General features: G+C 35.8%; 1 protein-coding gene across 8 annotated transcripts in view; it reads left to right on the top strand.

The window, feature by feature from the left end:
* The window catches only part of Klhl5 (kelch like family member 5), a 67,117-nt gene that overhangs the window by 20,007 nt on the left and 23,891 nt on the right, over nucleotides 1-23,219 (top strand). For 3 of the 8 annotated variants that reach the window (XM_048364779.1, XM_048364775.1, XM_048364776.1), the window contains 6 exons: nucleotides 215-691; nucleotides 1,788-1,886; nucleotides 11,437-11,616; nucleotides 15,019-15,155; nucleotides 15,674-15,870; nucleotides 21,578-21,790. In XM_048364779.1, coding sequence (XP_048220736.1) covers nucleotides 309-691; nucleotides 1,788-1,886; nucleotides 11,437-11,616; nucleotides 15,019-15,155; nucleotides 15,674-15,870; nucleotides 21,578-21,790 — 1,209 coding nt within the window. In that variant the 5' untranslated portion in view covers nucleotides 215-308. The remainder of the gene's footprint in view (nucleotides 1-214; nucleotides 692-1,787; nucleotides 1,887-11,436; nucleotides 11,617-15,018; nucleotides 15,156-15,673; nucleotides 15,871-21,577; nucleotides 21,791-23,219) is intronic. The other 5 variants (XM_048364781.1, XM_048364780.1, XM_048364783.1 and 2 more) reach the window with 3 other exon arrangements.

The raw sequence follows: 23,219 nt of genomic DNA, 5'->3' as shown, positions 1-23,219 counted from the left end.
GGTCAGATTGGGAAAGGAGAGCCGGGAAAGTGGTCTAGCTGCTTCAGGATAGGTGGATCAGAGTTTGCTCTGATTGAACGGAATGTTCCACCGTGTTTCATCTTTATTCATTATCCTTTGTTCTTTATAATCTGACAGATATATTGGCATGCAAGTAAATGTAGATATATGTGACTGTGATTTATTTTCCCTTCAATCTGTTTGTTGTGTACAGCAGGGCATATACTTCTCTTGTCTTGGTCGGATGCACATATCTGTGTGCAGTGCTTTTTGCCCGTTGCCTAGACGATCACTTGGTTTCACTGAGGATGTCTGGTTCTCGTAAAGAGTTTGATGTGAAACAGATTTTGAAAATCAGATGGAGGTGGTTTGGCCATCAAGCATCATCTCCTAATTCTTCAGTTGACAGCCAGCAGGGAGAATTTTGGAATCGAGGACAGACTGGAGCAAACGGTGGGAGAAAGTTTTTAGATCCATGTAGCCTACAATTGCCTTTGGCTTCAATTGGTTACCGAAGGTCCAGCCAACTGGATTTTCAGAATTCACCTTCTTGGCCAATGGCATCCACCTCTGAAGTCCCTGCATTTGAGTTTACAGCAGAAGATTGTGGCGGTGCACATTGGCTGGATAGACCAGAAGTGGATGATGGCACTAGCGAAGAAGAAAATGAATCTGATTCCAGTTCATGCAGGTTGATTATTTTCTTACTGTTAGAAATGGGGTGTGGGGTTATACTCTCTATACTATCCTAAAATAGTGTAGTATTTATTGTTTAAAATATATGCTTATATGTGCATCTACAAGCGTCTGCATAAATAGTATCGTGGTATAAACATGCAGTACTTTTGCTAGGATTTAAAAAAATGCTCCAACATTAATTCTATAAAATTATAAAGATAATAAGTAGCATTCATTTTGAAATAGCTTGTCTCTCATATGTAGATCTGACTATGCTTTGAAAATAATATGTAGTAGCAATTTTAAGCATCATTGCCTAGTGGTTTGCTTTATTTACCCTCTAAATGCATAGCAAAACTACGGAAGACATTTCTATAGTATAAAATTTTGTGACATTTTAGCTTTAATCGATTATGGTCATTTTAAATTGAATGGAAATGAAGGCTTTACAAAGAGATCCACATGGCAGTTGCCCATTCTTGACACCATTTTAGTTGTCAATACTATTTTTCTGTGGTTATTTCTCTTTGTCCTGTCTCTGTTTCTGCTTTCCTGACTAATACAGAGAAACACCAAGTAATACATCTCTTTTCAAAATGACAGCTACTAATTCCTATTACCTTCACTTTTACTGAGATTCCAGCTGTTTAGAGAAAGGAAGGACATTCTTTTTAGGCGAGTTTAAAGGAATGTAGAGGGACTAGCTGTCACCCACTGCTGAAAGGGGGGCGGGGGCAAGAAGAAGGGGAATAAATTAGAAGAAAAAAGTAAAGATTAATAATGTCATTCAAATATTTTCCTCATCACCCTTGGAATTGGTTGGTTGGTTGGTTTTTTAAGAATAAATTTTCTTAATAATCAGTTTGGACAGCTGTAACTTATCATCTAACAAGTTAGATCATAAGTCACCTTTTCAGTTCATTTTCATTGGAAAATATTTCTAAATATTTAAAACACAAGTAGCATATGATTTGGCTTAAAATTTCTTTCAGGTTTTGCTTTGTTATTGTTAATTTAAGCATCAAAAGGGATTGAAATAAAATTAACTTACATATATAAAGATCTCCTGATTGAGGATATTTACTATCTTTTACCTTTCTAACCTTCAGAACATGGAATTCTGAATTGTGGTGTTGGAATGATAAAAAATATAGACCAGTCATCTGTAATCAATTGTATAATGGAGAGAGGGGCATATCATTACATAGGTAAATAGTGCATTTAATTTTTTTAATTAGTTCATGACTTGTCGTTGTTAGGGACTAGGAAACTACAAATTTTGTTGCAGAAATCACTCAGGCAGTGTAATTTTATTGTTCTGTATTTTCTGTGGATACTTGTTGCCATAAAGAGAATAACTTGCACAGTAAAAGGTTCGTTGATCATTTTTGTGAGAAACTGAAGGATAACCGTTGTTCCATTTGAAAATTGATTTACAAAGTTTTTTTAAACAGAATTAGAAAAGAGGGAATATTCATTCCTTTACAACAAAGGTTATAAAATTCTTAACATGAATCTATCTCCTAGAAAAATTATGTGTAATCTTGGGAAGAATGTACACATATTGGTCACCGTAATTTACTTCCTCACAGCAATGGCAGTTCACATAGATAATGATACATGAAACTTAAAACATCTGTTCTTTGGTATGGCTCGGTAAATATCTTGGTGGGATACTTACTATGAAAGAAACTGAGTTTTTTTGTATTGAAAGATTGCATCCTGCATTTTCCAAGAATTTTAGATTGACATTTAGTTGATAGGAAATCGAAAAGAAAATGGTATTTTAAAACCTAGAGCAAAGAGGTATTTTAAAACTATTAATCAAGAAGACTGATCAAAGTAAGATGGTAATATAGTTTGCACTTCAGAGACCAAACTTTTCCCAAGTATTATTTTGAAAATAAAGTATATTGAAAGAAAATGCCTCTAATATTTGACATGAGGGGAATATATATTCCTGATCATCTTAAACCAAATTCTTGATGTTTTAAAACTTCAGCCTTTGCATATCACTGAAAAAAAGTCTAATTATAGAATGTCCTGTGTGTCTTAACACTTTCATGTCTGTTTTTCTAGATTAAATGTACCTAGTATTTACATCTTCCTTTGATTCTATAGTTTTGTCTTTGACCTTTGTCCAAAAGACACATATATTTGCCCTCAGCTTTTTGATTAAGTGAACATCCTGATTTTTCTAAGTGGTTGTCCTGTAGTAAGCAAAACAAAGCCTATCATGGTTAATGTCAAGAGAAATTTCAATTACATTAATCAAATACTTGCATATAACTTGGAAACAGTTTTATTTGCAAATAACATAAAAGAAATATTTTGAATACATTATAGATTGATACCTTAAGATACTAATTTTTCATATTTAAAATCACAAAACCCTCAGTGGATCTGTGGATTTAAAGCAGTAGTTAGGAACATATGTAAGTAATATTATTTGCCATATATATTTCTAGCTAAGAAAAGTATGTGCCTGAACATTAGATACCTGATCATTGCTACTGTCTACCTAAATGGTTTTTTAATTTTCTGTCTTTTTACTTTGATCTTGGGTCCATTACCTATTGACTATCTCTCCACGAGAATCATCTAAGTCATTGATATTAAAATATAAACTCTGTATATAATATGTATAAATAATGTATGTAATACATATAACTCCATTTTTTTTATATCATGGGGAAGTTTAGACACTAAACAAAATCATATGAACTATAGATTGCCAAGAACCTCAATTCCAAATTCTTAGCAAGCTTTATATGGTAGTCATGATGTTGAGTACAGTATAATACAAAATGTATACTTTATTGATTTACTCACTCTGAAGTTAATTTAACTTGTGACATCTTTTAAACTGAGGGAAATTTCCTTATTTCAAATCTTATTTATAAATTAGCTTAATATTTTAGATTTTAGACTTTTTACTCAATTTGCATAAGGTTTCACTTGTAAACAATTCCAAAATAATCATTATCTATATCTAATATGAGGCATACAGGAAGTTTTAAGCATATGAATATATGGATTCTTTTTGCCTTTACAGCAGATTAAATAGTTACTGTTACTTGCAGATGAAACAAATAAGGCACAGAAAGGCTAAGTAACTTGCTCACAGTTAGTAAATAGAAGATCTGCATTTTAAAAAGAAAACTTCAGTTTAGAATAGCTTAAAATTTAGTAAAAAATAAAAATAGTACCATATACTTATATACATATGTGTATATAAGTGATATACAGTATAGAATATAGAATATATATATTTTTTAGTATCCCATGCTGAATTTTTTCTATTATTTATACCTCACATTAATATAGGTACATCATTGCTTTAGTGAATCAATGTTGATGCTATCTTTTTTTTTTGGTCAGTTGTGACACTTGTACTAAGGGCCCAGGCATGGTCCCTGAGCTCTTTTACTCAAGGTTAGTGCTGTTCCACTTTGAGCCACAGCTCCACTTCCAGTTTTCTAGTGGTTAATTAGAGGTAAGAGTCTAATGGATTTTCCTGCCCAGGCTGACTTTGAACCATTAACCTCAGATCTCATCCTCCTCAGTAGCTTGTATTACAGGCATAAGTCATTGATTGGCTCCTTGGCTTGATGTTATTTTTAACTAAAGTTCATACTATTCAGGTTTCCAAAGTTTTTTTTTTTTTTTCACTGAATGCCCATTTTCTGCTCCAGGATCTGACCCAATATATATATAATTTTGCATGAAGTCATAATGTCTTAGGTACCGCATGGTTATGACAGTTTCTTGGATTTATCTTGTTTTTGATGATTGTGGTGTATTGTAGACTGTTTTACTCAGTTGGAATTTGTCTGTTTTCTGATGACTAGACCAGAGTTAGGAGTTTAGGGGGAAAAGTGCCACAAAAATAGATTTCATGCTCTTACATATGAGTAGACAGTTCTCTGTGCATGTTCACCTTGGCTTAACATATAGTTATTTATTCAACCAGTTTTACCTTCTTTCCCAGTTAATTTTCTTCACTCACTTCTTTCTGAATTTCAATTGTGGGAAGGACCAAAAACAGAAAAGTCAAGATGTCAACCAAGTGACATGTGCTACATATATCAGTACCGCTCGCTCATAGGCACAACTATGCAAAACTGGAATCACTGCAGTGTTGACCTGTGTCTGTAGTTCACTCATTGAGAAATGAGTGTATTTGAGGTTAGAGTAAAAAATATACAAGAAGTGAAGACAGTTATATAGAACTCCACAGTTCTTTGTATCTCACTTTAATTTTTTTCATATTGCACAATATTTTTTAATCATAGAGCTGTTGGAAAAAGATAAGCAGAAATGGAAAAATAGAAATCAGGTCTACATACCTCAAAATAATAAGTAAGGGAAGTATTATGGTTTATTTTCTATTTGTGAATAAAAATAATAATGATAAACATTTTTAAATAAATGTTCAATCTAATGGTACATACTGTTTTGTAATTTGCTTTTTACTTGAATGTAGAATTGAAAATCAAAACTTTTTGTTGAAAAGAGCAAAGCCAAGTCAATCCAATTTAAGCAAAACCTAGAACATTTTGGATATAAAAGTAAATAAAAAGTCCAAGGGTAGGATCAGGCTTCAGACATTGCTGCATTTAGATACTTAAATATCACCAGTCACCTATTTCTCTCCCTCTCTAAATTCAGCTTTTCTTTGTGATGGTGTTATCTCAGGTAGACTCTTACTAGAAGAAGGAATTCTAGGCAAAAACTGCTTTGTTCACTAAAGTAGCTTTCCATGTCATTAATTGCCCTTTATCTTTTTAAATGACTGTACCATTCTCCCGTGTATGGATACAGGCATATCCTTTATTTATCTGGTATTTAACTTGTTCCAGTATGTTCCTCTTAGAAGCAACCTGTGATAAATTCTCCCTATAGCTAGATGTCTGTACATAAAGATGATTATTTATTTCCCTTGGACCAAGTCCTAGGGGTCTGCACATTTTTAAGGCTTTTGATTTGTGTTCTCCAATTCTCCAAGAATACTGCTATTTTATTTCTCACCAGTATTGTCTGAGAGGGTTCATTGGCCTTTCTCTTTCATATGGGTTAGTAAGAAATGTTTTAAGTCTTTGTTATAGATAGCCTACTGACCATGGTACCAGAGGGGGGTGATAAAATACCCTTAAGTTTTCAAATCAAAATACAGTGGTTAAGCTGAACACTGCTGGCTCACATTTGTACTCATAGCTATTTAGAGGCTGGGCTGTAAGAATTGTGGTTCGAACCAGACTGGACAGGAAAATCTGTGAGACTCATATTTCCAATTAACTTCCAAAAAAGCTGGAAGTGGCACCATGGCTCAAGTGGGAGAGAATTAGCCTTGAGAAAAAAACAAAGATTGCTCAGAGACAGAGGCCAGGCCCTGAGTTTAAGCCTCAGAAGAGGCACAAAGAATTATAAATAATTATGTATTATATCTCAATAAAGTATTATAAATATACATATATTTGTCTTGAAGAGGGTAAGAGATTAAAATATTCTTTTAGAGAGGGTGCTGGAGCTTGGACTTGGACCCAAATATTAATCCACACTGCCCAGGAGGCAGAGATAGAAGGGTCATGGTTTGAGACCAATCCAAGCTAAAAGTTAGCCATCTCAACAGCAAAAGCTTAGTATGGTCCATGAGCCTTTCATTCCAGCCTCACAAGAAGTTTGCCTAGGAGGACTGCATCCAGTCCATCTCAAGCAAAAGAGCACGAGACTATTTAAAAATTTTTAAATAAAAGCTAAAAGGGCTGGGCTGTCTTAGGTGCACCTGTCGAGTAAGCACATGAGGCCCAGAATTCAAACCTCATCCTGTACCCCAAAATTCACCCTTCACCTAAAACTATCTTATAAGGTATAATTCCTATGAAGTAATTTTTGAAACTTCATTTTAAAAATTACTTCATTAAGGAATATTGAGGCATAACACTATGGAAACTGAATTTTTTTTTTTTTTTTTTTTTTTTGCTCAAGGCTAGCACGCTGCCACTTGAGTCACAGCGCCACTCCTGGCTGTTTTGTGTGTGTGTGTGTGTGTGTGTGTGTGTGTGTGTGTGTGTGTGTGTGTGTGTGTGTATGTGGTGCTAGGGAATGGAACCCAGAGTCTCATGTATATGAGGCAAGCACTCTTGCCACTAGGCCATATTCCCAGCCCCTGAAAACTGATTTTTAAGGTGTGTAAGAGAGCCGAGGGCTGAGGGCTTCCCCTGTAATCATAACTGCTCTAGAGGCTGAGACCTAAGGATCTTAGTTCAAAAACCAGCCCAGACAGAAAAATCCATGAGACTCTTATCTACAGTAAACCACCAAAAAGCAAGAAGTGGAATTGTGACTCCGCTGGTAGAGTACCAGCATTGAGCAAAAAAGCTAAACCCAGAACCCCAGGTACTGAGTGCAAACCCCCATTCTGGAGGTGGTGAAAAGATGTACAGGCGAAATGACACTTTTGGTATCTGTCTTCTGTAACACAGTCAAGGGAGTAAATCCTAAATGAAAAGAAGTCCCGCATCCCGCTAAGATTTTAAGATTTGGACCATCAACCTTAGGTCCATATTATTTGTTTTGTTTTTGTTAGTGTATATTAGTTGCATAAAGTTGGGTTTTATTATGATTTGTCCAATTTCTGTACCTTTATGTCTACTGCTCAACTGTGATCCTACAGGCATAGATAAAACTCAATTTTTAAATGCTAAATAAAAAGTTTTAAATAACCAAGATTTTGGTGGGAAGGAGAATGGTAGAAGCCATGTTGAGTTGGATCCTTGTACAATCATTTAAAGATACTGTTTAATTTAATTTTGTTAATCCATGGAATGGAAGAGTCAGATATGGGACAAAATTAGGTATAGTGGCACTGTCTTGTAATTCTGTCACTCAGCAGACAGAAGCATGGAAAATATGATTTCCAGGCTGGAAATCATATTTTCCATGCTAGCCTGAGTATGTAGCAAGACATAGCAAGACTGTGTCAAAGTAAATGAAGAAAAGGGGGAAAAATCCTAGTACAAATTCTCATGACCAAACTAAAACACATAGGAAAAGGAAGAGGAAGTGTTTACATTGTCAATTACAGATCAGAAAGTTTAGTCAGAGACAGGGATGTAATCACTAAGAAACCTGAGATTCTTGTTCTTACCTGGCTAAGGTACCATCAGTCACGGGACTGTGCATTGGATTTTTGTCTCAAATCTCTAAATATAATGCCTTTTTTTCCTGTTGAATTACTATTTTCCTCTCAGACCCTCAGTCCTTGCACTCATTGCCTCCGTGTAAAAGTAAAGGAGAATTCCATTCCCTCATAGATAGATGATTTGACCGGCTCTGAATATCATCTAGTCCTGGCCATTTGGGACCTCAAATGTTCTCATCTGCAAAATAAGGCAGTTGAACTAAATGACTGAATAGTTTCCATCTACTTGTGAAAATTGTGTATGTCATTTTAAATTATATTAAACTATAGACCATAGTTTAATGGTCTAGAGTTATAAGAATGAGCAGTAGATTTTTTTCTTTTTCTAAACAAATTATTTCTTTAATTGCTTTTACAAAGTCCAAAATGTCTTTAAAAAATAAAAACAAGAATTAGCAAAAAGCTATGCAGCTTGCTTATTGTCTTTTGTGAGGGATGGCTTTGCTTTTCTATAGAATTCAAATGAAAAGATTGCACTACTTTTAGCCGGTACTGGAAATTAAAGTGACAGTCTTGTGCTTGCTAGGTGGGCTCCCACACCTACCTACACTTCTTTTGTCCTTGCATTTGGAACAGGGAAAGTGATGATTGTTATACCCACACTACTATGAAATGTCTCCTTGTTCAGTTAATATGAAATGGTAGTTGAAGACGTGATAGCAAATAAAGAAGTTTGAAGTGTTATTATAGAAGTATAGGGTTTTTGTTAATGTTTATGTATATCAGTAATGTTTTCCTATATGCTCACTTTGCAAATAACAGATTTAACTTATGTTGGTAAATGACTTTATTAAGGGAAATTCAGTTTACATGAATGGAGTAAAGTATTCATTGTGTAATTCAGTGTTTTTGTTTTTTTCTTTTTTCTTTTTTTTTTTTTTTTTGGCCAGTCCTGGGGACTGGACTCAGGGCCTGAGCACTGTCCCTGGCTTCTTTTTGCTCAAGGCTAGCACTCTGCCACTTGAGCCACAGCGCCACTTCTGGCCATTTTCTGTATATGTGGTGCTGGGGAATCGAACCCAGGGCCTCATGTATATGAGGCAGGCACTCTTGCCACTAGGCCATATCGCCAGCCCCTAATTCAGTGTTTTGAACTGTGGGTTCATCATGGACTGATTTCATACTATACTCACCTCTTGGATTAGGTGTGTGCTGGCAGCCCTCAGCCTATGACACATTAGGATTACCTGTAGGGTTTCTGAAAAATAGGGATCAGGTCTCACTCACCTCAGAACTAGTGAATAAGCCTCAAGGAGTAGGGCCTCAGGTGGGAGGACCCTTCATGTTACACTGTTTTGTTTCAGGATCTGAACCCAAAGCACTGAAAGTTCTTGACAAGAATCCAGTAATTGGGCTTAGATCAGCATCCAAGTTTGCTTGTACTAATCAGTGATGAAAGTATTATAAAATGTTGTTGTTCTTTTGGATTCAACATTTGTAGGTGCTTACATTTGAATGGCGACAATTCACTCAAAAAATAACCAACTAATTGTTTTGTCATTATTGATTATTTAAGATTTAATGTAAGAAATGTGCTATAAAATATAGGAATGCTAAGAAGTATTTGATTTATTTACTTTGTTCTTAAATTTGTGGCTTACAAAAATTAGAATTTAGGGGCTGGGGATATAGCCTAGTGGCAAGAGTGCCTGCCTCGGATACACGAGGCCCTAGGTTCGATTCCCCAGCACCACATATACAGAAAATGGCCAGAAGCGGCGCTGTGGCTCAAGAGGCAGAGTGCTAGCCTTGAGCGGGAAGAAGCCAGGGATAGTGCTCAGGCCCTGAGTCCAAGGCCCAGGACTGGACAAAAAAGAAAAAAAAAAATTAAAATTTTTTCTCATACTGAGATCGTTTATGTTTTCTTTGGGGGGTGGGGGCATGAGGGTAGGCATTGAACCCAGGGCCTCACACATGCTAAATACTTGTTTTTACCATGGAGCTATATCCTCAGACCATGTTCACTTTTTATATTTATAAAGCATTGAAAATGCAACGGACTAGGAAGACATTTACTAGTCAAACTACTGTTAACTTCAGAAACACATAAATCTCAGTCCAATGTAAGTGTTGTTGTGAGCATAATCTATATGATCATTCTTGCTTCAGTGGCCATTCTTGTGTTTGATCTCTTCATCTAAGGCCCCACCTTTCTCCAGTAAACATGTAGATGGGAAAAGTATAGGAAGGTCGTGCTGCTCTTAGCCACAACAGCTAAGGTGAACTGTGCAATAACAATTCATTTCTATCATAAGACCACACATATCTGCAAGTGAGTCTGGGAAATGCTTTCTGGCCATAATCCTAGAAGAGAAAGAAGAAGGGCTTCAGTAATCACAGAGTAGTCCCTACAATAGCCTTTATGCCATGAATAAATGGTACAGTTCTTGACAAAGCACTTAATTCCTTTGGCTTTAAAAAGTTAAAACTTTCAATGTCTTTTAGGTTTTTGATGAGATTATTAGTTGTATTAAGAAAACTATCAAGATATAGAGAGGCTTGATGCAACAAAGCATTCATCAGTATCTTAATATCTTCAAGATGTGATAAGAAATGGGTACAAAACTGGTAGCTTTTGTTGATTGCATAACCAATGGATAGCAATTACTTGACTTAAATGATTTAGGAAAGTCAGGCCTGGTGGCACATGCATGCTAGCAAATATGTTTCTCAAATTATAATTTGCAAACTTCAAATCCTATTTTAAACTCCTGGGTTTTAATTTAATCTAACTTATTTACTATACATTATTGGTTACCTGGGCTTTTGAGGAGTAGCCAGGGAGTCAGAAGATTTATAACACCTGTTTTTATGGCAGTGTATTTAGTAAATGAACTGTGCAATATAACCCATTTTTAAGTAAAAAATGACTAGGATTTATATATCCAAAACATTTTAATTGTCTTTTTGCCTCCAGACATAAGACAGAATGATTACATACACCATTAAATATAGTGTTAGGGATAAGGCTATCAATATGAATATAGCTTGGCATTATAAAGAATATATGTAACTTATTGGCTAGCAGTTAAATGACTCATTCACTCAATGTTTACAGACACACAATGGACCTGAGCCTTCATTGATTTTAAAAGGCAAAAGTAATTAGTGTAGGCCTGGTGTGTCACATGTCTGTAATCCCAGCATTTAGAAGACTGAGGGAGGTGTGTCATAAGTTTTAGGCAAACCTGGCTATATATCAAGATCCTGCCTCAAAACAAATGCAGTGGTGGTATTCACAGATACATTGACTATAGAATTTGTGAGTGAGGACAGGAAGAAAAAACTGGGAGAGAATGAGAGAAGGAATGACATTGTCCCAAAAGAAATGTACTCATTACCTGACTTGTGTAACTGTAACCTCTCTGTACATCACCTTTATAATAACAATTTGAAAAAGAAAAAAAGTTCCTGCCTCAAAATCAAATGACCATACATTAATATCAATTAGCATTGTTTTTTTCCAATACATTTGAAGTCTTTAACAAAGTTTACTAGGAAAGGTCTTTTTGGTGTGATAACAATATTTTAAAATGTGTTTTCTTTCTTTTCAGGACTTCCAATAGTAGTCAGACATCGTCTTGCCATACCATGGAACCATGTTCATCAGATGATTTTTTTCAAGCCCTTAATCATGCTGAGCAAACATTTAAAAAAATGGAAAACTATTTGAGACATAAGCAGTTATGTGATGTAATTTTAGTTGCTGGTGATCGAAGAATTCCAGCTCACAGGTGACTGTTTTCTCATTTCTAGCTATGTGAAATATTTCCTAGATAATTCTGTTATATACAGTGAGATCATTTAGGCCCATTAGCTTCTGCTCCCAAACATGTCTTGTGGAATTTCCATGAACAGTGCATAGGAAGTTACTATACATTGAATGAGTGTAAGTGGTTGTGTTTGTTTTTGTAGAAGCACAAAAACAAAACACATTAACCCCAGTTGTCAATATTTTTGGTATAAATTTTGGCTATTATAAGCACCTTTCACATCATATTCTACCTACTGAATACTTACTGTTAGTTTTGTTTTGTTTTCTGAGACAGATTCTTTTTTTTTTTTTTGGCCAGTCCTGGGCCTTGAACTCCGGGCCTGAGCACTGTCCCTGGCTTCTTCCTGCTCAAGGCTAGCACTCCACCACTATGAGCCACAGCGCCGCTTCTGGCCGTTTTCTGTATATGTGGTGCTGGGGAATCGAACCTAGGGCCTCGTGTATCCGAGGCAGGCACTCTTGCCACTAGGCTATATCCCCAGCCCCATGAGACAGATTCTTGTTAGGTGGTCCAGGCTTGTCTCAAACACACAGTCCTCCTGCCTTACCCTCCTAAGTGTCAGGATTACAAGTACACACAACCACACCTGGCTTAGCTGTTGAGCACTTTAAGTAAACTTAATGAAAGGGAGAGTTTGTGGGTAATTAAAAGCAAAATAGAGTTTCAAAAGTCTGGACAATTTTTAGGTGATTTATGTAAGTGCTGCTGATTTAAGCCTGTTTTCTATCACTGAGCTACATTCTTATATTCATAACAGATTTTTAAATGTTCACCTTTCTCCCAGTTTCTGTTTGCTGACCTCTAAAAACTATGGTGTTAGGAAGAATAGCTTTGACGCAAATCATTCTTGTTTCTTAAATTAAGTATTTCCTAGAGTAAGCAAATGAAAAGACCTGTTTTAAAAAGAACAGTTTGTTTTCTTCTTGCAATTCTGTATTCATTCAGTTGTTCATCGTTAATTACCACTGTGAACCCAGAGGGTTTTTTCTTTGATGCCTTTCAACATTAATTAACACTGTCCCAAAAGTTTTTGTAAAACTCTACAAAGTGGAAGCAAAAGCATTGGAAAGAATGAGTTTAGTGTTGTAGTTGTCAGCATTAATGAGATATTACTATAAACTAAAACAGGAGGTCCATGTTTATGAACATGGGTTATTAGAGAAGATATTGCAGATGTTATTGAGAATTTCATAGGAAGGATCTCAAAACCAATATTTCCAAAAGTAACATATTACCATTACTCTTAGGGTTGTATTAACTCTCATTTTCTCATGTAGATTACTTATGTTACCTCCTAAATCTGCTCCTTGCTTCCTCCTTTCTCTCTTCATTCTATTTTCTGTTTGTCAGTACTGGGGATTGAATTCAGGACCACATGCTTTCTAGGCAAACCTTGCTCTACTACTTAAGCCTCAACCCTGGTCCTTTGCTCTTACTTTGTTTTTTAAGTAGATATTCAACCTTTTGCCTGGCCAGCCTCAGAGCACAATCCTATCTCTGCCTCCCACCTGAGAATCTAGGCATGAGCCATCACATCCAGCTTGTTTTAATTTTGATATGGTTTGGAGACACAGTCCTATCTTTGTCTCCTAGGTAGCTGGGATTACAGGTGTGAGCTACACTGCATTATGTTTTAACCCAGCTGCCTGAGTGAATCTCTTTACATTGGAACTAGATTGAGTCACTTCTGTGATCAGACATTTTACTGACACCTCATATCATGGAGTATGAAAGCCAAAGTATACTCAGTGACCGATGTCACCCAGCCTGCCTTGAATTCTCTCATGTTTTCCCCATTTGCTTTTTTTTCTCACTCTTTATGGACCGCACAGACCCCACCTGAACATGCAGGCGCACTCCTTCTACACAAATACTGTTCTCAGCTGCCTGCATGATGAAGTCCTTCAGCTCCTTCATGCTTTTGCCCAAATGTTACCTTCCAATGAGACTGTCAACCCCCCCAGCCATTCCCCACTTATCTTTCCCTGCATTCCTCTCTATAGCTGTTATCTTTCAATATTTCCTTTTATTGGTCATTGCTTATCTCCCTTCCTTCTAAAACCTAAGATCCTACCAAGAAGGAGGTTTAGTCTGTTTTGTGCACTTTGTCCCATGTGTCTACCATTACTTCTTAAGTACTCAATAGTATTTGCTTACTGAAGGAAAAAAGGAAGGAAGGGAGGAAGAGAGAGAGCATATGTTAGGGAGAGAAGAATGAATGGGCAGTTCTTCAAAGAAGGAACCAGGATGGCCAATAAATATTTGAAAATCTCTTCACTAGCAATTAGGAAAAAGACTGTTAACAATGAGATAGTATTTAGCATCTTGTAAATGTCCAGAAATTTAAAAATCTGACAGTATTGTGAGGAATCCTTGGCTCTTATACAAGGCTGGTAAGAGTCTGATTGGTACAACCTTTAGAGAATAATTTGGCAAACTTACTACTTAGCAAATCATTCCTAAAAATGACTGGGAGACACAAAAGGACATTTGATTATTGTTTGTATCATAATTTTAATCATTTCAAAAAATGAATAAATTAAATCTGCATAAATGTTGTTAAGCAGAAATACCATCAGGACACATAAGTGGAAAGAGGTATATGTATATATGTGCTGTATATAAAATATATAACACATAAAATATATATTGTGTATTTTACATATAACCTTAAATATGATTCAGAAATTTTACAAAGACATACTGTAGTATAACCTACTATAAGTTTGTTTTAATGTTATAGTTCTATAGTATTATAACTACTGTAATTATATATTGAAACACATAATATACTACAATAACTTAAAATGTTATAGAAGAAATAACAATAAAATCATTTTCAAATGTCTCAAATATTTAGTACTTCTACTAAACATAGCTTAGATTATCTTCAAAAATGATAACTAGAGCTGGGCACTAGTGTCTCATGCTTGTAATCCTAGCTACTCAGGAGGCTGAGATCTGAGGATTGTTTTGAAGCCAGACTGGGATAACACCTGGGCCAAAAAAACAAAGAAAGAGATGAAATGACTTACATAAGATAGAAAATGACTTACATTTTCCTTTTTTAAAAAAAATATGGTTGACAATGCTAATGGCTCATAGGTTTTTTTTTCTTGATGAAATAAAGTGGTATTTGCATAGTGAGCAGGTAAATTATTATCTGAGCAGAAAATTTTCAGTAATGGTAATTTATTATTCAAAGGAAGGAAGTAGAACATAAAGCCAATTTGTCAAACTTAGATACGTTTCCCAGTACCATGTACTTTCTAAGAGTATTGAATGAAAAAAGAAGAAAACACATTAAATGAACATCAGCATTATTGTGGTCATTAATTTTTTTTTCCAATGTGTTCTCAGATTGGTGCTCTCCTCTGTCTCAGATTATTTCGCTGCCATGTTTACTAATGATGTCAGAGAGGCAAGACAAGAAGAAATAAAAATGGAAGGTGTAGAACCAAACTCACTATGGGCCTTGATTCAGTATGCATATACAGGTAATAAGTCTGAAAATCTCAGTTATAGCCATTTAAATTTATGTAATTAGATTTTAGGCTTCTTGCTTTTAATGAAACATTCCATAACTAGTAGTCTAATTCTGCTATTGTCATCATCCCCCCCATGATACCTTGAATAGGTTAAAATCTCCATATTAAAGCCTTTAAAATGGTTAGTTTAATGGGGCTTTTGAATAGTATGTTAAAATATTAATGTACAATTCAATGAGTGATATAATTAGTCAAAATTGTTTCATCTAGAATCTGAGACTTAGGTAGAGTAGATAATTACCAACCAATGTATCATTTTAAAATGCTGAGTTTTGAGGCTTTTAGTCACAAAAGAGCACATATATATATGTATATATATATATATATATTCCATTTCATACTTTCTTTCCGAATGTCTTAAACTTTCTACATCTGCAATACATGCAATGACTTCTTATTTAGAAATATTACTGTTCCCCTCAGTTATTTTGTTCATAAGATTCATGATATTTCTTCTTGTCATTAAGGCCGCCTAGAATTGAAAGAAGATAATATTGAGTGCCTGTTGTCCACAGCCTGCCTTCTTCAGCTGTCACAAGTTGTGGAAGCATGCTGTAAGTTTTTAATGAAACAACTTCATCCATCCAACTGTCTCGGAATCCGTTCTTTTGCTGATGCCCAGGGTTGTACAGATTTGCATAAAGTGGCTCACAATTATACGATGGTATGTATTGTTTAAAGCATAACCTCTTTACCTTATCCCTTACTATTCATGTTCTGTTTTCACAAGGCTTTGCTGTGGGTCTTGAGGTTCAGGTGGTCTAGCATGTCATATTTTTCAGCAAGTTATGAAGGCGGAAAACACTAAGCAATAGTTCTACTGACAGGTGAGTTAAGACCTAAGTTAGTACAGTCACTAAGAAGCAGGGAAGTAGTCTACTATTCTGTACAAGATTGTCAGATCAGCTGCTTTCTAAGCAATTCACCGAACATTTTACTTTGCAGCCCATCGGTGAATCTCCTAATCAGGCAATAATGGATTAGATATGGTGCTAATACAAATGAGAAGAGGACTAGATGGAAGACTTTTTCTTAAAAATAAATCTTACTATATTTGTGAAGTATTTGTAGCAATGTAGACCAATGTTCTTATTAACTATGTGCTGAAAAATACATCATAGAGAAGGTTCTGAGTAGCAGCTTAAAGAGTAATGGAATATGGGTTGATGTCAAATAAGAAAAGAAGGGCATGTTGAAGGCATTTTATTAGGACTAGTCTTGAATCTTAATAGTAGAGGACACAAGGGAAGGAAAGTGTATGGGTTTTATTTTGAACTGCCCATTTTGCCATGATGTCATAGGCAGTGGTTCAAGAGTGTTGCTTTAAGAGCTTCAACTAGGGCAGCACAAATTCAAAGAGAAAAAAGAATATGAACATTGATGTACCTGCATGTAGTTGTCCACATGGCTAATTGTATCAACATCCTAGTCCTCCCTCATATATGCTGCTATTGATTTGGTTTGTCTGTGAAGAGATTGACAGTGCTCTAGGACTTTTTGTTAGTGTAAGAATTGGAAAAGCTTGAATAGCTTTTGCAGTAGATGAATGGATGTTTGCAAACTATTAGGAAGATAAGCTTGATGTGAGGATTAAATGAGTGAATTGAATTTGACATTCAAAGCAGTGATTGGCATATCACAAACTCAGACAGTAAGTGAAATCACATCACATGGTGGCATGTTTACTCTGTTCAACTCAATAGGACTTAAATTTGAGTAAACACTCAGATAAAATCACAACTATTATAGTGTAATCACATTCTCAAGGATGATGATTGCCACAGGTCTTCAAGTGAAACAATAAGAGATTGTATAATAGGACAGTAATACACAGAATCAGTATAGTGTTCAGCTAATATTTCTTAAGTCCTTTCAAATCCCTTTCCCCTCAATCTGTATCCTTTTTAGATATTATAACCTTACACATGCAAGTTCAAATACTTTTGAAATAAGATAAACTTATAAAATAGAGCTGGGTTTTTTCTTCCTAATAAACTTTTATAACTTAATAATTCTCTCCTACACAGGAGTTTTTCTCATGTGAAAACATTTGCATGCATGTAGGTCACTCCTGTTGTTTACAATAGAGGCATGATTGCTGCTTTAAGCCTAGACATAAATTAAATTTAAATTAGTTGGCTGTTTTTAAAACTATTTTTATAGCCAATTAGTTATGGTAGAGGCTTTGTTTTTTTTCCCTCAAGGTCATTACTTATCATTACTTAGTTTGAACAGCCATGTGAAGTAGAATTCTAGTAGCAATAAGTAATTTAGAGGCAGATCATCTGATTTGAATTGTTGCTATGGGAACTGAATAAAAATGTATAGCAAAAATTTAATCTTCAGTTTAAATTCCTCAGTAATTTTATTTGCTTACAAACTATTCCAGAAGAGGAAAGGGTGCCAGTCTATCAAGTTTTGAGGGGCATATATATTTCTTGTATTCTAACATGTATTTTAAAATGTGAAGTAAAAGCTGGGCACCGGTGGCTCCTGCCTATAATCCTACCTCCTCAAGAGACTGAGATCTGAGGATCATGGTTTGAAGCCAGCCCAGGCAGGAAAGTCCATGAGACTCTTATCTCCAGTAAACTACTCCTAAAAGGCTTGAAGTGACACTGCGGCTTAACTGGTCAAGCAGGGCCAAAGAAGCTCAAGGTCAGTGCCCAGGCCCCAAGCCACGACTAGCACAATATAGGAAGTAAAAGGCACAGTGGCTCGGTTATAATCCCAGTTATTCAGGAAGTAGAGATCAGGAGGGTCCTGATTCAAGATCAGCCCAGTAAAAAAGTTAGTGAGACTTCCATCTCATCAAACAAGCATGTATCAGTTCATGCCTATTATCCCAGCTACTTGGGAAGACTATGTCTGAGGCCAGCCTGACACTCTCAAAAATAACCTAAAGCAAAAAAGTTTCACAGTGTGACCCATGTAGTAAAACACTCATTAAGCAAGCACAAGACATTGAATTCAGCCCTCAGTGTTGCCAGAATGAAAGAAGCAGCATAATGCTATGCCAGTGAGGTCAGTTAGTAAATACTGCATGTACTGTGTACATTCAAAGATCTTACACAATATGAGCAGAAATTCAGGAAGAGGAGTTCCTTTTGGGAACCTGGAGTGGGAACTCTTTCTCTAGTTCCAACTGCCACTGACCAAGCCATTTAACTTCTAAAACAAGCCTGAACACTTCTGCCATTACAAATAGGTAAAATACAAGTGGTTTTCTACCAAAACAAGTAGAAACAGTTAATTTTGCAATTTGAATTTTTGTTTCTAAATCTACAGAACTTAGAAAAACATTGAATTCTGCTTTTAAAAAATACCATTTTTAAAAGCAAAATAAAATGGGCTGGGGATATGGCCTCCTGGCAAGAGTGCTTGCCTCGTATACATGAAGCTCTCGGTTCGATTCCCCAGCACCACATATATGGAAAACGGCCAGAAGGGTTCGATTCCTCTGTACCACATATATAGAAAAGACCAAAAGTGGCACTGTGGCTCGAGGCAGAGTGCTAGCCTTGAACAAAACGAAGCCAGGGACAGTGCTCAGGCCCTGAGTTCAAGCCCTAGGACTGGCAAAAAAAAAAAAGCAAAATAATACTTTTGCATAGAATTTTTGTGCTTAAATTTGGGTTCAGTAGGGGCTGGGAATATGGCCTAGTGGCAAGAGTGCTTGCCTCCTACACATGAAGCTCTCGGTTCGATTCCCCAGCACCACATATATGGAAAACGGCCAGAAGGGGCGCTGTGGCTCAGGTGGCAGAGTGCTAGCCTTGAGCAGGAAGAAGCCAGGGATGGTGCTCAGGCCCTGAGTCCAAGGCCCAGGACTGGCCAAAAAAAAAAAAAAAAATTGGGGGGTTCAGTAATATTCTTTAATTTGTTGAAAAACTCAATTTTTACTTAATGTAAATTATACTCGAATGCAAAGGGCAGTGCTGTGAAATGGGAACAACAAATAACATCAAGTTTCTAGTTCTCTCAGTAATTTTCTTGCTGATGAAATGCAGTTAATAATAGTTGAAAACACAGTAATAGTTACACCAGTATTGTACAGTTATGTTACACATGCTGTACACCAGACTTTAAACTACCAGAATGCAGGTTTCTCTAAACTATAAATATATACACACATCTATATACACATATACACACACTTCTGTACACATACATACAGTGATCCCTCACCTATAGTGGGAGTTACGTTCCAGAGATTCCCCCATGATAGGGAAAAATCTGCAAAGTAGCAGCCTTAGATTTAGTTGCCCCTTACTATATCACAGTTCACTTGTTGCTTCATTGCAGATTTTCATATATTACAAGGGGTCTCTGGAACATAGCTCCCCCATAGGTGAGGGATCACTATTTACATGCTGTTGTTTTTTTAACCCACAGTACAGTGAAGCCTCAATAAGTGAACTGCAATACAGTCAGGCCAACTCTATGTGTCTATGTCCTTGAAATGTCCTTTGCCTGCTTTAAAGTCTATTGGGTTACAACCTCTTCTAGATGGACATTTTGTGCCCTTCCAACAGTCTATTTCTATTTAGTACTCTAAATAATAATACAAAGAAGCATTGCTAGGCATTGGACTTTGTTAAGGTTTAAATTAGAAATAGAACTGAGTTGAGAGTTTTAACTTTTTATTTTCTAGTCCTGGGAATTGAACCCAGAATCTTACCTATGTTAGGCAAGTACTCTTCATCTGAGCTAAACTCCAGCTCACTTTTAACATTTTCATAACTCTTATTGTGAGGGTTACCAAAGCATTTTATAATGTCAGTTATACAGTTGAACAGAACAATTTGCTTGAAGCCATTCCAGCATTGAAATTTTATTAAAATATATTTCTGAAAATGATCATCAATCACTTAAAATAGATTCATTTGGGTATGTTTTAACAAACCATGATGAATTGGAGCAATTGGGCTTAATTAATTATTTATGAATGGTTTTCCTCTGAAGAATTTCTTCTGAAAGGAATGTCACCCCAAGATATATTATCAGTCAGTATCTCACTCAGATTACCACAGGCTAAAAGAATATATGACTCATTTTAATATAGAAGGTAGTTATTGGCAGACCTTCTCTCAAGCTCTAATTTAAACAGCTACTTTACTGAAACCCTATAGTGAGCTAGGGATAGTACCTTGGGAAGGATAAGAAAACACTAAGGGACCACACATGTACAGCATTTGCATTTTTATTTAGCAGTATTCACTGTCTATGTGTTAAAACTTTGAAATCAGAGGGTAAGCATTCCTTCTCTCTAGATTACATAGCATAATAACCTATAGAAGTCATCTTATACCTGAGAACATTTCTGGTGTTCCATTTTAAAGTATAGAGGGCTTGATTCCCATGTGTAGCCAAGACTGAATCATGTTCATCTGAGGTTCTGGCCCTAGGACCTGCCTCATACACTTTTGCTTTGGTTCTTTCTCCTGTGAGCAAAATTAACTTTGTACATAAATCAGAGTAAAAAAGATTCAGGTTTTCAGAATAGACCTAGTATCACTGGTAGTCTTATATACTTTTGATCCAGTCATGGTGGTGCATACCTGTAATTTCAGAGGCAGAAAGATAGTGTGTTTGAGCACAGCCTAGACTACTAACAAGATTTTGTCTCAAAAAATGACAACAGAAGGCCAATTTGGTTTTAGGATACATACTTTTGTCAGGTAGGGTATGAAAAGACTGTGGTCTTGATTGTCTGAGGAAGTCTAGCTGGTCTGGGGGGCACGTGGGGATGATTTCTGGATAAGACAACTTGAAGCTTTTCCAGTAATCCAGTGATTTGGCTTCACCATTACCCAAATTCTTTTTGTGAGTTTACTGTTTGCTTGCTTTAAACAGAGTGTGGCTACCTATTCCTGGCTGGCGTCAAACTTGATATGTAGCCAAGCCTAGCCTAGAATTCATAATCCTCCTGACTTCAACCTGAATACTGATACTATAGGTGTGTTCCACCAGGCATGGTACCATTGCCTCAATTTTTCAAACCCAAATCCACACACCTTAGCCTGATGCTAAGGTGTCCTACATCTCAGTATCTAATCCATTTTTTCTATCTCCTCTCAAAAGCCTTGCCACAATTACTCCCTAATATGGGTAAATCAATCCCTAATTGCCACTGATTTCATTTATAAAAAGTAGTGAGACAACACTTAATTTTCCTTATTTATGTTCAGCAATGTAATTTCAGTTTCAATGTTTCTGCTGTTTCCTTCCCAGTAAGTGGCAATATACTGTAGGGTCTGAAGTATAAATTATGTTTGAGCATCTAATTTAACCAACTTTTAGCATCTTTTAAATAAACTGTGATGTCCAGAAGGAACAACATTATTTATCTGCCATTGTTTTTCCTCTAGGAACATTTTATGGAAGTAATCAGAAACCAGGAGTTTGTGCTCCTTCCAGCCAGTGAGATTGCAAAGCTGCTGGCCAGTGACGACATGAACATTCCCAATGAAGAGACCATACTGAATGCGCTTCTCACTTGGGTCCGGCATGATTTGGAGCAGAGACGGAAAGATCTCAGCAAGCTTTTGGCTTATATTAGGCTACCTCTGCTTGCACCACAGGTAGTTAGTTAGTAGGTACTCATTTATAGGAGTTTTTTCTTTGCCTATTCTATCAAAGATAATAAGATAACAAAATTCCACTTACATTTTCAATCCAGAGGCCTTGACTACCTAAATTACATCAATTAACATTCTTGATTTTGAGTTAATTTTAATTGACTAAGCTATAAACCTGCCCTACCAACTAAAGGGAAATGGGTACTGAAAGGAACTTTGGACTCTAAGAACTGAACAATGCAGATTAATTCGTTACATGTTTATTAAGTATCAGCTAACTGCTGGATTCTAGTTATAGAGATCAATAGCATATGATAATGGTTCCAGCTCTGCAATTTTAAAACTAGGACTTGGCTACTTGTACAACTCCGTTTCCTTGACAGATAGTCAAGTAGAGGGAAAATCCTTTCTGACCTGTCTCATAGGTTCTATGAAATAAATAGTAAGAATTAAGAGAAAACTAATTGGTACATTTGGTACAGTCAGCTTTAACATTTACATACATAATTTTTACTTTTTTAAATGCCATAAATGTTAACTTTATTTGTACTAATCTTGATAATATGCCCTGGTAATGTAAGCAAAAATTACTCTGCCTTAACAAAGAAGACAGTTAATGCTGGTGTTTTACAAGAAAAACCTCTCTCTAGAAATAGAATATTTAGAAGTAGAATATAGTATACAGGAGTGAAACTTCATGAACTCATAGCAATTCAGGAAAAATAACATAATAAAATGTTTCCCTTGTGATTAAAGTTAAAAATAAGGGAGTTATTTTTATACTGCTATCTGGCAAATTTTCAGATAAAATAAAATAAAACCTGAAAATCCTATTAGGCATTTAAAGGAATCTGTGCAGTTAAGTAACCATGAAAATTTACTGCAGTTCTGCAGCTTCAAATATTTATGTTTACTTGATTTTCATAGACCTTTAAAATGCTTGCTATCCCAGATACTGCAGATAATCGTATAAGTTCTTCTTAGAGTTGAAAGGAACTTTAGGGATGATTTAGTCCAAACCCTGTGTTACAAATGAAATAACACCAAAATGGAAAACCATATGTTTAAAATCACAGTGATTGCATAAGTTACCATCCTTCTGTACTATAGTATTTTTGTGGGGTTTTTTGGCTTTTATTCTTGGCTAACATCATAGAGTTAATGAGAAGCAGAAGTGGGATTTGAACTCAAGTAGTCTGTTCCTTTTTCACTAAACAATTCTGCTTATAGAACATACTATGATTAAAATTACTGGGTGTGGGAGAAGGAAAAAACTAATTAAAAACTAATGTGAAAGCCAGGCACCAGTGGTTTATGCTTATAATCATGCTACTCAGGAGGCTGAGATCTGAGGATTGTGGTTTGAAAGCCAGCCTATAGTGGAAAGTTTGTGAAACTTTTATCTCTAACCACTAAAAAGCCAAAGTGGAGG

The sequence above is a fragment of the Perognathus longimembris genome, chromosome 16, assembly GCF_023159225.1.
Source record: "Perognathus longimembris pacificus isolate PPM17 chromosome 16, ASM2315922v1, whole genome shotgun sequence".
Classification (NCBI taxonomy): domain Eukaryota; kingdom Metazoa; phylum Chordata; class Mammalia; order Rodentia; family Heteromyidae; genus Perognathus; species Perognathus longimembris.
The sequence above is the reverse complement of the archived record's forward strand: the minus strand, read 5'-3'. Positions and strand labels throughout refer to the sequence as shown.